This window comes from Falco punctatus (assembly GCF_963210335.1).
Source record: "Falco punctatus genome assembly, chromosome: 2".
NCBI lineage: Eukaryota > Metazoa > Chordata > Aves > Falconiformes > Falconidae > Falco > Falco punctatus.
In genome coordinates this window covers 119,382,283-119,398,312 of record NC_137581.1, presented here as the reverse complement: position 1 = coordinate 119,398,312, position 16,030 = coordinate 119,382,283, and the positions used below count along the sequence as shown (strand labels likewise).

Sequence of the window (16,030 nt, the reverse complement as noted above, 5' to 3'; positions counted from 1 at the left end):
TGTAGGAGATGCGATGTTAGGCGTATTAACCCTTCCTTTCTGCTGGGTTTTTGCTTGCCAAGCAAATGCTGCCTACCACAACCTCCACATAGTGTGCTTATAAGAGGCTGAAAGTCACTTCATGGACCCGAACTTCTCCCACTTTTGGGTCTTGCTGACTGTTAAAGAGCCCAAATTGTGTTTTTAAGTGCAACTATCAACTATGGGGCTGATAGCTATTTTATAATCCAAGCATTATAACTTCAGGTATTCTTTAAGCCACAGGAGCAGAAGATTTCATTCAAATAAAACCTTGGGATTTTTTGTGGCAGAGAAGAAAAAGAAGAGAAACCGAGGAAAAATATAGTAGAACTGTAATTGTTCTAAACCAGAATATTTTCCAAGAAGCATCAGAGTCCCTTTGAGGCATGCCCAAGCTTAGCAGAACCCTTTGGAATGTGCTTTAATGTGAGATCACAGTTTTATTGGAATCTTTGTCCATAAAATAAGATAAGCCAGATCATTTGGGTTTGGGTTTTTTTTTTTTCCCCCCTTTAGTTTCCTTTAGATTAATTTCCAGTATTCTTCACCCAGATTGCCTCATTAGGCAGGTTGTTTAGACAGAAGCACTTGTTCCTGGAAGATTCCAGCAGCAAAGTGAGAGATTCCTGCAGGAAGAAAATAGGTGAAATAAATTTATTCTCTTACTTTGCCCCTGTCTTTTTAACGTAACAAAGGGAGCAAATCAGAAGTACAAGTTTAAAACATTGCTTAAAAGGTAAACACCCAGTAATTGCACCTTATTAAAAGGCATACTGTTTCAAAATGTCATAGCTAGGCACTCGCTTGTGTAATTTATGCATCAAAATATTATGGTGTGTTAGTTTGCACCAGGGGAAAGCATACAGTAGCCACCCAGTATGGCTCTAATGGAGAGGAGGAGGAGTGAAGGGATATTTATGATGATTGCCATGGGAAAGTGAGAGCACACAATTACCCCCACTGCTGCTTTAATGGATCGAGATTATATATGGCAACATACTGGAGCAGGAGAGATCAGAAATGTACTTGCTAGGAGGCTGATGGAAACACATGCAGAGAAAGTGAGTATCTCCAAAAGCCACCGACTAATCTAAGCAGGGAAGAGTGGAAATCTTGTTTAGACAGTTGAAGATCTGCTGTTAGGATAACCAGTTACTTCTGTTGTTCTCCAGTCGATCAAGTGCAGGACATACCTCAGAAGAACAAGGCGCTACCCTGACATCAGCCAGGAAAGTATCACTGTGGTCAGGAAGTGACTGAGGGGGCGAAGCTGGGCTGCAGGGATGGCAGTGGTCAGGGTTCCTTGGGAGAAGGATTTCGCTCTGCGTGCTCGCTCCTGGCTGCATCAAATCTACCCCTTTGTTTATCAGCCACAGCAGGTAAACATGATTTAATGCCAAACATAAGTAATTTTTTGTGGCTTCCTTAATGTCGCTGTACTGTATTATCTAAATACTTTCAGATGCTATTTGTTTGGAACTGGTTTATTCTAAGCCTTATGGGAGCTCTTCAGAACCAGCCTTCCTTTTATTTCAGCTTCAAAAACGGTCACTGTGGTGTATCAGGATGAGGAGATTCTACTGCCCTACCTTCGGTTAGAACGAAATTGCAAGAGGCTTAAGGTGATATGTATAGACAGGGGACTGTGACACCTTTACTTTGAAATTTTTAAGCATTCCCTACATATAAAGCAGAGGAGTTTTGGTTGGTTGTTGGTTGATTGTTTTTCTCCTCAGCACCACTGCAGCCTGTTGAAGGCACAGTGTACATGTATGCACAAACATACCGGCATGCCCAGTTAGCCTTTCGTACCTTGTGCTTTTTTGTCTTTCACCCAAAATTGCCCAGTGTACGGTCCAGGCTGTGGACCACTTCCAGGATAATGATGGAAACTGAGCTTGGCGCAGCTCCCCAGGGCAGCACGCTGGGGTTCGATGTGCTTCTGGCAGCCGTGCTGCTGGAGAGGCATGGGGCGTTCTCCTCTTAGCTGGAGTTTCTCATGGGCTGTGGCTTCGTGCCAGATCGCTGTGCTGGAGTCTGGATAAGAAGAGACAAAGCCAGATCAGCATTTTCTGGGATGGGATTGAGTCTCTAGCCAGCTGGAGCTTGTATAAAGTGTTATTCATGGATGCTGCCAAGATCGAACTTCTTACTTTCTGAAGAATCCTGGATGACTTCTAAGCTGGAGATTGATCTAGTATTGGTATGTTCATGCTGTGGAGCACTAAAAACTCTTGCTTTTTTTGTATTATAGAGTTACCGCCACCTGATACATAACTGAGGTCAAGCAGTATCATAACTCAGCTTAGTCACTGGTGTTAAAAGATGCCAAATCTGACAGACTGAGAAGGTCTGAAAACTCTGTTTTATTTTGGAAACTGAATTATTGATAAATGCAAGAAATCTATCTGTGGATTAGAGTGCATTCTGAAGCTGTCTTTACTAACAAAAGATGTTGAGTAACTAATTCAACCATGTCCTTACCAATGGAGACTTTATATTCCCATGTGGAAGAGTCTCATTGATAGTTTCAGTCATTTGCTAATTTTTGTTGAAAACAATTACACTTGCTACCTAGACAGGTGCTTATCTAAAGCATTTCCAACTGTCAGGTGTCCAACATTTGATGTTTTCCAGCATCTTCTCCTCTTACAGAAATGACTGATGTGGAGAGTTTGGAAGAATGGAGTCATTAAATCTAGAAGAAAAAGTGCTGTGGCAAGAAGGATGGGGGCAAAATAACTTTTCATATATGCTGCTGTGAAGTGAAAAGGAGTATTTTTCTCATTTAGTCCACTCCAGGTAGAGCAGGAAGTAATGGGCTTCGATTGCAGTGTGAGAAATTAAGGATAGCTGTTGAGAAACAACTTCTAGCAACAAGTGAATTGCCAGAACAAATCAGCAAAGGTTATGGAATCTCTGTAACTGGAGGTTTTAAAGAACAGGTCAGCCAAGCATCAGAGAAAAGTGAAGTCAGGCCGTGTTTGGGACAGATTTGTTGTCTGTAAGTTCACTTTCAGCACTTTTTCTGTGGTTCTTGTAAATGCCTGTGGCAATGGCTTGTTGCTTGGCATGACAACAAGGGTAGGAAAAAACTTCTTTGTTACATCAATGGGCCATAATGGCAATTTTTCAACATAAAATTGCGTGAGAGATACCATCTTAATCTAATTAATGATATTTAATAAATAGTTAAACCAGGCACAAATACATTGGTGGGAGCAGGAGGAGAGGAGAGGAGAGGTGTCTCGGAGGTGGAGGGAAGGGAGCCTGTAATGAGGTTAGCCCGTGGTTCCAATTCAGAGAAAAGTTGCATCTTGTCTGGCTTTCCCCTTAAATTACAGGAGGGAAAAGCACCACCACTGCCACCAAAAACCCAAACCATCTACCAAGCTGCTGGTCCTGCTCCATAGTAAAAACAGAGCAAAAGTGACTGGCAGAGCTTCGCCCCATAACAATCTGGCCAGAGGGAAACAAATCTGCTGTGTCCACAGGAGATGCCACAAAGGTCTCGTGCATTAACCTGGAGAAAGACTGAACGGGCGCCTTTCAGATCCCGTCTGCTCTGGCCAACCCACAGACAGGCCTGGGGACCAAAATTATCGTTGCTCCTACAACTGACAGAATGAGCTTGACCTGGCCAGAATCGCCATGCCGCGCAGCACGCGAGGCAGTGTTCGGGGTAAAGCCGTCGAGCCTTGACCCATGGTGCTGGTGCGAGAGGCTGCATTTGGCAACAGGGATGGGTGTTCTTCAGGGACCTTTTGCAATAGGGGGGGCAGTGAGATCTCCCCCTTCTGAAAAATTCCTACCAATCTTTCTTTTTTCCATACCCTCTCCTGCGCTACACACTTTTAAATGTAGAATATTTAGCAGTGACATTATGTTCATTTGCCTTTAAAGCTTTCTCTGCAAGTCTCTCCCTGGCATTTATCCCCAAAAGATATTAAAATTATGTCATTGAGGAAACCAGTTTAAAGCTTACTGGAAGAGAGTTTTACAGTTCAGCTGATCTCTTTTGTTTAATTTTTGGTATATGCCTAAGTAAGCATAATCTAGTTTTTGCAAGATTAAAATACGTCCATAGAAAACGATAGTCAATAAAATATGTACAAGGCATCATGACCAACCAAATGTCATGCCCAATACTTGAGCTCATATTTTCCTGTTGATGTTGGGGACACCCTACTGGGAAACTAGGAAGAGAAATTTTATTTTGGTATTTCTTTGGTGGCAAAATATGCTATTGCCTTTTTTTTAAAAAAAAATAAATCTCTTAGGAATAACCACATCTCCTAACTGCTGCAGTAAAGGCCTCATGCTGTGAGTGATCCTGACACTAAACAGCTGGCGTAATCTTATCACATATATTAATGTAACAAACAGACAATGCCTCCCTTGATATTCGTACTGATATTCCTGTGGGCTTCCACTGCGTCCCAGGAACAGCTCCTGCAGCCGTGGTGTGCCTTGAGCCTGTAGCAATATGCAGTAAAGCAAAAGTTACTCTCATGATTAACTTCTTAGCTAATAAAATGTAAACTCATTAGTTAGCATTTAGTTCTGAGAGAAGAGCTGTATAGCCAGAAATATTGCCTATAAATTGAACCACCATGTCTTCAGCCCAGGAGGCTGAAATGTGACACTTCTTGGCACGCAGGGGTTTGGGACCGTGTCTGCCGAGGGAGTCTGGCATCTGGACACACTATTGTTTCCACTGCCTGAGAGCTGTCCTCTTATAGACTGTGTAACCTCAGTCTTGAACTTTGTTTATACCACAGGAGTCATGTTCTCTATGACTCACAGAGCCCTTGGCGAACAAAAATATTTAGCCTCTTTTGAAGGGGGAAGACTTCTCAGAGCAGTGTTGAGTGGAGAAGACTGTTAGCTGTGCCGAGGAGAAAGCTTCGGGAGAAAGCTGCCCACGTGGACCTCTGGTTAAAGGCAGAGGGTGTTAGGTAGCATTTGGCGGCGGTATAACTTGAAGGAAAATAGAGGGAAAACTTTGGGGAGGGTGAAGATTCGTAAATGAAAATTGGTGGCTGGCAGGGCTGACGAGAGAAGCCGGGTGCCTGATCCCTGCGCATCCGCGTCGGGTCACTGGCTCTGGGCGGCACGGAGCTGCAGGAGGATGCTGACATCCCTTGGGCTCTCCTCCCCCTTCTCCAAGCCCCCTCCTCATTGTGTGTCGAACAGGCGCCACTGAATAATGTAGGGCAGGCTTTAAGTGTAGGAGTCACCACTAATCAAAAACTGCTTGTTCTCTACTTGCTCTCCACCAAAATAGTGAAAACTCTAGAAAATTCATAGGAAAGACAACATAAAGTATCTTTTCTGCTCTTAAAAATCATTCTGCCATCATCTGCATGATCTGAATCATAAATTCTGTGGAAAGCTGGTAATTTGCTGTAAGCGGGCTGTCCTGTAGCAGGGAGAAGAGTGCAGGGTAAGTACTGAGAAGAGTGCAGGTAAAAAGTGCTGGGAAAAAGAGAGAGGAACGGAAAGCCCTAAACGAGGGAGCACTGCTGTATCGTCAGGCAGCGCATTCCTGGCCATAGTCTGCTGCCAGCTGCTGTGGAGGGAGACGGGAGGACGCAGGGGCAGAGCTGGGTGCTGAGGGGCAGCCTGGGCTCCCGGGGCCTGTGCGTCTCACAGCCCGTGTGCTCGCTGCCTTGCTCTGTGCCCACTCGCCCGCAGAACGACCGGAGTGGGGTCCCCTCCCGCCTGTCCCGGCCTGGGGTCCCCCTGAAGGCTTTTGCGGAGCCACGTCGCCCAGTCCCTTAACGGCCACGAATCCTAGGGAAGCTCATCTACAGTGCAGAGGGCGAGCTTTCCCAAAGGGAGGGCCACGATGCAGGAGAAAACTCTCCATGGGAAGCGTGTTAGAGTCCTTGATTGCCGTCTCCCCTTGGGATCCTGCTGAGAGGCTGGGAGAGGTGCCGGCAGCAGCCCACCCCCTCCTGAGCCTGCGGGTGCCATCGCAGGAGTGTGGAGCACACAGAGGGCTGGGCCCTCTTGCGCGGCAAACACGGATTGGGGCCAGAGGAGGAGGAAAGAGGCTGGCAAGGATGACATTAAGCCTGTTCATGGTCTTGTGGGTGTCTGTGCTGGAGACATCATAGTTCTCTGAAAGAAATGGTGAGGTGGGTTGGCTTTCTGTTGTATCTTGGCTGCCTCTGAGCTGTAGATGTTTCCGCTGGACAATGTCCCAGGGTTACCGTGACAGTTTAGCAGGCGGTGCACGAAGTTCACGTCCCTTTTCTCTTTTGCAAGAAAAATGCGATAAATGGCATTACGGTCGCATGAAAAAATGCTGTGATATCAGAATCCTTTGGAACCAGAGTGGGTCTGGGATAAGACTAACCCAAAATAGACCAGAATTGGTGTTAACTGTGAAGTTACACACCGCTGCGGCCGATGAACAGCACGTGACGTCGGCGATAGCTCTGTCAGATTAGTTTCAGCCTAGCTTATCTCTTGATCCCTTCTCTGGTGGTAAAGCAATTCCAGCCAGAGCTGTATAAGCCTGGCATTCCTCGTCATGCCGCTGAATAATAAGCATTAAGTGGCTGACGTCCGTTCATATGCTTACTGTGCTTCGTGCTGATAAGCTTTTTCCACAGGTAGGGAAAATAAAGTCCCATATTAACCAGGGCTTTAATGGAGCTTTGTGGCAGAGCCCTGTAAGGCGTAACGGAAAGTTATTTACTGTCAGAGACAGAGAGGCCTATTCTCAGTCACAGCAGTTGGTTGAAGTGTGAGTTTGTATTTGCTGAGGGTCTGGCTGTGAGACCTGGTTTGGCACTGTTATCCCATATTTACACTAGTGTAAGCCAGCTGGAGATCCCCAAGGATCTGGGGTGCGGTTCCTCCCGGCCAACACTCTGACACCCATCTTGGTTTAGTGCTTTCTTGTTGGGAGAAGCGAACACATTCACAAGTAATAGAACAGAAAATTAAGAGCCACCTTTTGGCAAAAAAGCTGCTATTACCATAAAGCAACATGATTTATACGCCGGTTCTTTTTTTTTATTGGCATCTCTGAGCCGCAGTGACATTATTCGAGCTGAGCATTTCCTAAGGGCAGCATGTAAATGCTCACCACTACAAGATTCCTTTTCTTTTGTCTTCAATTTAAACACTATTTTCAGTCTTGAGATGGGGAAGGCATTCTCAGCGTATGTACGTGCCTTTCATCATACCCAGCTAAGATGCTCTTTCATTCTCAGTAAGTCAGTGACATAATTTCACTGTAGTTAACCAAAGTAATTATTTGTCTTCGACTGAGATCTAAAGAAGAGGCCAGAGATACGGTTTGCTGGTGGGAGGAGATGCAGTCATTTTTTTTGGAGCCGTGACCTTTAGAAAATGAGCGGTGCTTTTTTCTGTGTCCGCACTGGCTTGCTGAGATGCAGTTGGAGATTTCCCCCCCTCCACCTTCTACCTCACTGGAAGCATCACCTAAAGGAGGGAGAGTGGTCTGTGTGCAGTGCTGTGTCTCTTACAGGGTAAAGACATCGGAGCTTCTCATATCTGATTTAGCTTTCTGCTCAAAGGCCTCACCTGGTTTGTAAAACTCAATGTGAGTTGCATTTGTGTCACCACTCACTGCTGATGGTACCGCAGCAGCTGAGATCTGCTGCTGTGTCGGAGCTTACAGATACCCACTTCTTGGTCTTTAACAGCCAGGAGCTCTCGCCCCTGTTTTTCTGTAGGAAAAAATACCCTGAGCCTCTGGTGCTCCGTTGCATCGCTCATTTCCATCCCGGCTCCTCTCTGAAAGGATAGTTTGGGTTTGAATGAGTGTGTTGTGGCATGCAATTGTGAGGACCTTGAACGCAGCTTCTGGGGTAATTGGTCACTTGGAATTTAAATTGTATCTTCCTATGTTCCATACTATGTCCAAGTGGAGTTCAAAAACCTGCATGCGGTTATGATGCAGTTTCAGGTACTGTTTCTGGAAGTGTCCGATGCTTGGATACAGGCAAACCGGAGGAAATTCAGCGCCCAGCAGCACAGGTGGTTAGAGGGGCTGGCGTGATTGCTTACAAGGAAAGATTGACAATGCATCGTGTGCCTGACCTGGCTAAGCAGCGGCTGATGTTCCACAGGATTGTTCAAAGGCAAATGGGAGGAATCCACAAGCCCAGAGGCAGAAGGCATTTAAGATGAATAGTAGCCAGTGTTATAAAGAGAAAGACCTAGGTGATCAGCAGGTTCTGACCTTTTCCGTACTGGGAATTCCAAACATCTCAGTCTCCTCTCCTGGGAGGAACAGGCTGGAAATAAGAGAACAGACCAAATAAGAAGGGCAGACAGGCTGCAACCCAGCCTTTTCTGGGGGGAACAATTTATGTATGAGATGTAGCATGGTTTTCAAAGAAAATGGTGGAAATTCCATGAAATATAAACACAGACAGGCCGGTGTGCTGGTGAATGCTCCACAGGGGTCGATTAGGAAACTGTAGAAGGATGTATTAGAGGGCCTGTTAAGATTTGTTCCATCTCTAAACTGTAAGACTTATGCCAAATGTGCTCCACAAACAAAGAAAAGCTAAAAATAAAATCACAAGGCATAATGATTTCCAGTTGTATTTACTTCCCATCTCGTTCCAATGATCAGACAGTAAAGTTGGCAGCTTTTATCCCTCTTAATCATGGGTCACTGAACACGCCATTCTCAAATTCCAGGGCTCGGTTTTGTGCTGTGTGGATTTCTCTCTGGTGAGCAGTTCCTGTGATAAGGGTTTGCAACTTTTCTAACTTTTCTTTCTGATTCTTTTTGGGTATATGCAACCAGTACGTCTTTCCAAGGTAATCAAACCACCATTGTATTTAAGTCATATGAAAAGAGGAAAGAATAACATAAATCCAAAGAACACCATGGATACCCACTCGCTATTTAGTCTCGCCCAACAGCTGTTCACAGTGTATGCACGTCATACATACAGCGCTGTGGTATTGGGTGTAAAAATATGTCCTGTTGCCAGTTACTGTGTCTTCTAGTATCTTTTACCTTTGGTCTAGGACCTTCATTGCCAGTCTAGCGAGGTCTGTATTTTGTGTTTCCAGCCTTTCCCGCAGTTCGGCCATGTGCGAAGGTATGGGGCAATTTACCAACCATTTGGACAGCTCTATAGAAGCCTAATAGAAAATTCTGTGTTTGTCAAGTTGTGATAATGTGATTATGTGCCCAAGAAACAAGAACCTAGGCATGTTTTTGTCTTTTGTACACATGTAAAATCTGGTGCTATTTACCCCATTTTCCTACTTAAAACCCAATGAAATTTGGAGATTCTTGTTTTTCCTGCTCCTGTGATGCTTTTTGGGAAACCCTGCTGCAGTAGTGACTCATGCTGACTAACAGATGAGCAATTTTTGATGACTTTCAGAAGGCACTTGGTTCTTTTCCTGGAATTAAGCGGATTCTGTTAACGCAGTCACTGAGAAGTTAAACAAATACATTTATTTAGCAGCAGGAATGTTTCCTCTAGGACTCTGGCTAGCGTCGGTCACACAAGGCTGGAGAGAATCCACCAGTGGAAGAGCGAAGGGTTAAATTCTGTTGTTGGTGTGTGTGTTTGTTCCTATTGAAAACAGTAGCTGTATGGGAGTAATAGGGCAGTACTTGGCCTTAAGCCTTTCTGAACAGCCAAAAAGTGCTGCATTATCTGGATACTCTTTGCCGACTTTCTCCCTCCAGGAGAAAACTGTATGTACTGGATGTTCTCGAAATAAATGAATAGTGCTGTAAACATACAGCCTCATAATTAACCCGTCTTGTCTAAAATGTGCGTCTTCCTAAACTGTGCTGAACCTTGCTGGAATACTGGTGTTAAAGCCCAGCTGTGGTAGACAGCTCTGCACCGAAGCACTGTAATAAGGAGAGAATTTGTAAGAGGAAACCTGTGAGATTTAAAAAAATATGATAGATGAAATAGTGAGTGGAGGCTAAAATCAGAATAAGGCAGTTGTTTTCTTCTTTCTTTCTAAGTAAAACAAAAAGTGGGGGAGGTGGGGGGTGGGGGTTTGCAACTCCCCAGCAGGCAGGGCTCAATTGGAAGTCTTAAATCCCTAAATAAATGTCTTAGGAAATAGGTATTGATCCTTGCCTGGAGAATAGTGCCAAAGACATTCATCAAAGGGGCAGGTGAGAAGACTGGGTTTTTTTCTTTGTTTTGTTGTGGTGTTCTTGTTTTTTTAACACTCCATGAACACAAGCAGTCTGAGCAGGGACTTTATTATTAATATTTTGCACCTCATCCCATGCCACTTGCACATATGTTTTTGAAATAAGGGAGATGAAGTAAAATTGTTTTAATCTTTTCCTTTCCTGCGGTCTGTTTAGATGAAAGAGTGTGCAGTAATCACCATTAGGCATCTGGCTGCCCCCACAGAGTGGGCACATGCCTGGTTTTGCTTATCCTCCATAAATGTGCTTGGATTTTCCCCCCTCTGCCTTTAAAGATGTTAAACTTACAGCACTGTGCCTCAAGCTCTGTTTATTGAATTTCATGCTATGATGAGTGAGATGGGGGTTAATAAACTCATGCTTGGTGTTTCTCTCTGTAGATATGTGCTCTTCCCTGATGATGATGATGATGATGATGATGCTTGGTCCATCCGGCACAGCTGGCAGTCGCTGGAGTGCCCAGTGCTGCTGGGGCTCCTTCACAGGTCCCGCAGGGTTAGTGGGAACTGGCATTCCTACAGAACACCCAGTGGCTCTTTGTAGTTTAGCTTTGTTCCCAACAGCTAACAAGGCAGACCGGCGCAAGTGTCATCTAGAAGTCGGAGTTTGAAGGGCCTGTTTTAAAACAGGGGAAGGAGCAAGTTCTGCTTGCTTTTCAATAGGGCTTAAGTCGGTTCACCGAAAAGGAGGGCACAGCACAGACCTGGCTTTAGCAAGGTAATTTTCCGTGTGGAAGTTCTCTTCTCTGTCTAAGCATGATCTCTTTTCTCTGGGCTTTGTCCTGTCTAAATTTAAAACTGGTCAGAATGCTGAAGCACCTTTGCCCTGGTGTATTGTTCCCTGTAAGCTGTTTAGTTCTGAATGTGTTAGGAGGTTAAGAGCATGCTTAGAGGAGGGCAGTTGTGGTGTCTTCTGTGGCCTGTGCGATTCCATCTTTCTGGCTCTTAATCGGACTATACACGCGGGCTACAGCTTGGATTGAACTGTTCAGGCTGTGCTTGGGAGGAGCTTAGGACAGAGTAGGATAAGCCTGCTTGGTCCAGGATATGAAACAAGATTTACCCCCGTGGCCAGGAACAGAAAGGTCAGCTTGTGTTACCCTGCTGTCAGGCTGCACCTCGGTCCTGACCGCATCTCCTCAGCCTGTGCCTGGCTGCGTGTTTGTATACAAGGCAGAGAGAGAGGGAGCAGGTTTGACCTGGAGAACGACTTCAGACTTGGGCTTGACCTGCAGGGTAAACATACCTTTGGAGGCATTTGAAGAAAGAGCAACCTGTCCTTAGGATGCCTTGAGAAACTGTGGAAACATGTACCAACCTTGGCTGCCAACCTTAACAAATAATGGCTAAATACTTTCAAAGTCTTTGACAGAAAAAGCGCGATATGCAAGGCATGTGCTTCAGTTGAGTTTAGAATGATTAAGAATGGTTTAAGAGCAACGCTATGTGTTCAAGTTGTTATTCTGTAAAATACTTAGGGCTGGATAGGAAGAGGCTGAAGTGCCTAAAGGTGCAAATATATATACTGATTTAGATAATCAGGACATTGGGGGAAAAAAAAAACAACCAAACAAACAAACCAACAACCAACCAACAAAACACCCAGCACCTCATCACCTCATCTCCATCTGTAGGTGTTTAGCTGTCTCTAAATCTGGGCCCTCAGATATTCCAGAAATGAGAGGTGTATAAATGCCCTGCAAACTGACAGCTAGCTGGATAAGCGGAGATTGGGGAATTGGGAAAAACTTGACACAGCCCAGTAGTGGAAGTGTAGCCGTGAACATCTGTCATTGCTCAGCTCTCCTAAGCGAGCCAGCGATGTAGCAAGTGCGTTGCTGTGATGTCCTGCGAGGTTATCAGTGACAAAAGATGCTGTGTTATGAGAGCTGTACTAAAAGTATTCAGATCTGCTGGGATAAAACCTGAAATACTGAAGAAACAAAAGATGAAAGAAAATATCCTGAAAACACTTTTTTTCCTCATTTTCAAAGTTGTTTTTTCAACACTCTTAACAATTCTTGAATGAAGAAACTACTGATTTCTTATCCGTGCGTTACCTTGCTCTAGTAGTGTTCTAGGGCACTACAGCTAGCACACATCATCTTGTGTAACATAACCAGACTGCTAGAGGACTCAAGAAAAGCGATTGCCTTTTAACGTCTTTAAAGTAAGGAAAGTTACTGCATCTGGGGATTTTGCTTGAGTTTCATGTCTTGTGTAAGGCACTAATGTAAAAGCAGGAACAGAAATGTTCGTATTTTTATGTTGGACCAAATGCATTCCTGTTTGCACTGTATTTTAAAGGGGAAAGAGTAGTGAAGTCTCTTTTAAACTTCATTTAACCAACAGTATCTTCATTAAGTGCTATAAAAATAGGGATTGCCAAAAAGGCAGTGACTGCAGCAGTGGAAGAGTGTTCTTAAGAGTCTCCTCCAGGCACCTTCCACTAAGGCAATGACAACAGCAGGATAAACTCTTTCTGCCTCGGTTTTGGTGAGCAAATGCTCCTATTCGTGTGCTCCGAAGGCGTTCAGCGGTAACGGGCAGATAGCTCCCGGGCAGCAGAGATGAAGGGGCCGATACCCAGCAGCTATGAGGTGAGAAACCAGTGTGGAATATTAATCTTCATTTTGGATATTGCGCATGTAGCGCAGTACCTGGGTAATTCGCTTTGCTAAAATGTGAAATGATCTGCCTTCTCTCGTAATTTGTCTGTGTGAGGCAGTCACAGCCATTTCCTTACTTCTTCAGTTTACGTATGAGGTATTCATAATATAACTGCGGTCATGTAGGGTGCTTTTGCATGGGCAAGTATATATCTATAGGAAGAGGTTTAAGTGCTGGTGCATAGTTTTACACTTGTTCAGGTTAGTATGTCTCATTTCAACTTCGAGCTGCAGAATAGTTCATGAGATGATCACAGTAATGGTGACTCAATCCAACTGGAAACATTTTCTGATTTCTTTTTTTAATGTTCCGTTTCATTGTGTGTAAGTGCTGCTGAAGGAGCATTGTGTAGGTGGAATTACTTAAAGGTTAGTAAGGGTGATGTCACCTAATGGGGCTATTTGTTTGGACTGAACAGGATAGCTAAGCAGTAAAGTATGTCTGATTTCTTTCTTCAAATAAAAATTATGTGAGAAAGTTTCCAAATAAAGAAATAGTTCACACAACACATGGAGAAGATTAACAAGAAGGGAACGGTCCTGAGATAAGAGAACTATTTTATATATGTATGAAACAAACTCCAAACCATCTTGTTTATCCACCCTTACTTGAACTGATCACTGTTTACTCTCAGGAATAATTTATTAAGTTGGGGTTTTTTCCACAATCACAGGGATTACGACGTTTTCAGTTCATTGGTGCCCTAACTCTGTGGTAAAAAAGTGACCATATGGTGATTCTCTGAGAAAGACCTTCAGAGAATATTTGGTCTTTCCTTGCAAGTTTGCAGCCACCTTACCGCTACAGGCATTGCTCTTTTCCTGTGTCAGTGTGAATTTTAAGGGAGACATGCATGAGTCAAGTCCCAGAGGAGTGTCTGTTCGGGGACATACACACAAATAATGGAGATGGGTTCTCTTCTCTTTACTGAAGGGCTGAGTACAAGGGGAGAGAAGAGGGGCAGAAAGTCTGGGTAAGAGGAGAAAGGAGGCAGCTGAGCTGAAAAAAGGGGAAGGGGGGAGGTAGATGAGACAGAAGACATGACCGTGGAGGAAGGAAAATGTTCTGAGAAGAAGGAACTGAGAAGCCTCAAGGTAAGTCATCTTTGACGCTGAGAAAGTTTGTCATTTTTAGTATGATTGTTCTGAGACTGGCGTCTGAGGCTTGGAGAGTCTCGAGAGCGTGAGCCAGGCTGTGCCAGCGGCTGGGTTCCCACGAGGGGTGTTACCGTGTGCAGGAGGCTGCCCTCAGCCGCCTGACATGTACGTCAGGGTGTACGGCTTCGACCAAATGTGCATCTCGAACAACTGGAAATCATTCATTGCCACGTTTCCTTAATAATCTGAAAATGATTGACTGGGGAAAAAAAATACACTCTGATAGAGTAGATAATACAGATACAGAGTAGAATAAAACCTCTCAGCACAAGTAATCTTATCAGTAGGCTTGGGAACGAGGCGAGGAGAAAAAAACCTCCCAAACTAGCTTCAGTTAAGAAAACAGAGTTTTCATTTCTCCAAAAGCGAAGTTTTCCTTACCCTTGATAAGGCTGAATTCTGCTCCTGGAAAGCGTGCTGGTAAGGCGAGCTGCCATTGCACCAGGCGCCGCGTCCCTCCAGGTCAGAGGCTCGCGTCTCTGCGGGGCGCAGACAGCAGCCCGGGGCTTTGCGCTGGGACTGGAATGGCAGGTGACAACTCTGTTTCAGGGAATCAAAGCAGAGGAACAAAATATTGAATGCATCTATGCAAAGTTACACAAAACCTGTTGGTAGTCCAAAGGGTGAGCACTTTTTGGCAGGACAGGAGGAGGGTGGTTGCAGCAAGAGTCTGTTTAGGATGTGCAACTTTTCACCGGGGCTTAATCGTCTTGGTCAAGCTCTCCGTGCTGCTTTCCTTACTGTGTTTCCACACCAAGGTTTTGTGACTCAGCACAGGAAATCTAAAAGCTATTGACATAAGGCCACTGTTCGCAGAATCATTTGCTTAGATATAATCGATGACGCAGTCGTGCTCACACTCTCCGTTCTCACATGGCAGCTGAAGTGGTGGAGCAACAGTGAAGCTGAAGTGTATGAAAATTGATTTCCACTCGCTGCTCTTCATTTTTGAATTGTCCCTGTTGATATGTTGTTTTTCTTGGCTGCTGGCATCTACCTGTGTGTCAGAGTGGGAGGAGCTGCAGATCTGGAAAAAGGAGGTGAGGGATTCTATTTCAGAAGACCAGAACCATTGCACTGGTCTGGGGTGCAGTGAAATCACGCCCAGTCTGCTCCATTCCTGTCACCTGCTCTCCCTGGCGTGGCTGCTCGGTGCTCTGCTATACACCTCTAACTGGTAACTTAACCCTGGCTCATGGGTTTTGCATGCACCCACCTACCTCTGTGTGACTGCACTGATTTTTATTTTCCCCAAGTTAGCTATACACTACCAAGGTAATATGTAACATAATTTGTTTTAGAAAGAACCAGGTCTTTATCCTTTATTTTGTTTTTTTTGTGAGCCCTTCACTAGCCTAATGCTTCCTGTAACTGGGGAGGGATTTTTCTTTATGATCATAGTTTTCCAGTTGCCTGGAAGGGTAGAGATATATTGCAAAAATAAGTTTTCTGCTTGAAGTCACAGAGCACTTGTTTTACTTTTTGTCATGATTTAAAGGAAAACACCTTCCCCCTTTTCCCCTGAACTGTTTAGGTTTTTAAGATTTAAATATTGAAAAAAAAAGGTGGTTTTTTTTACTCCTGGGAATTCAAAGTTTATGTGGCATGGGTAAACAGGATTTAGATGTCCTAATAACCAGTGGAGAAGGTGTCCAGTCATTTTTTGTCTCTGGTGGGAACTCTTTCTCCTGCTTGTCATAAAAAGTCTTTTGTGCAGTTCGCCTCTTTCTTTAGGCTTCAATCCAGCAAACCACTTTCAGCGCACAAGTGGTCTCATTTGCTTTCAGTGACAATATTCACAGGGGCTTAACAGAAAGCGTGAGCTGGAGTGCTTCGCTGGGTCAGGGCCCGCTGCACTCGCGCTGCATATCAAGTCTGCACATATGTTATTCTAGAAGTTTCATAACTCCACAGTATCAATCCTTCTTTGTACCTAGTGTTTTCACACAGTATATGCTTGTAGGGGAGCCCAGCTTAACCAAAACGTGTGT

The 16,030-nt window shown here is 44.5% G+C and overlaps 2 protein-coding genes across 4 annotated transcripts in view; one reads left to right on the top strand and one right to left on the bottom strand.

Annotated features, from left to right (window-relative positions):
• Nucleotides 1-16,030, top strand: part of LOC308058911 (uncharacterized protein) — a 160,338-nt gene that overhangs the window by 107,901 nt on the left and 36,407 nt on the right. The window contains exon 1 of one of the 2 annotated variants that reach the window (XM_080375472.1): nucleotides 10,989-13,976. The exons of the other annotated variant lie outside the window; for it this stretch is intronic. Coding sequence (XP_080231598.1) covers nucleotides 13,923-13,976 — 54 coding nt within the window. The 5' untranslated portion in view covers nucleotides 10,989-13,922. Of the gene's footprint in view, nucleotides 1-10,988; nucleotides 13,977-16,030 lie in introns of those variants that run through there. 2 annotated transcript variants of the gene reach the window in all.
• On the bottom strand, nucleotides 532-15,079 carry LOC308058912 (uncharacterized protein). 2 transcript variants are annotated; one of them, XM_080375473.1, is made up of 5 exons: nucleotides 14,645-15,079; nucleotides 14,421-14,558; nucleotides 4,415-4,497; nucleotides 1,834-2,058; nucleotides 532-647 (listed from the first exon to the last, which is right to left on the bottom strand). In XM_080375473.1, exons 2-5 carry the CDS (start codon nucleotides 14,474-14,476, stop codon nucleotides 583-585), a joined length of 429 nt encoding a protein of 142 aa, XP_080231599.1. In that variant the 5' UTR covers nucleotides 14,477-14,558; nucleotides 14,645-15,079; the 3' UTR covers nucleotides 532-582. The 2 variants fall into 2 exon arrangements, 1 of the variants encoding a protein (XP_080231599.1); XR_013926049.1 differs by lacking the exons at nucleotides 532-647; nucleotides 1,834-2,058; nucleotides 4,415-4,497 and adding an exon at nucleotides 8,653-8,756 and having other exon boundaries at nucleotides 14,421-15,079.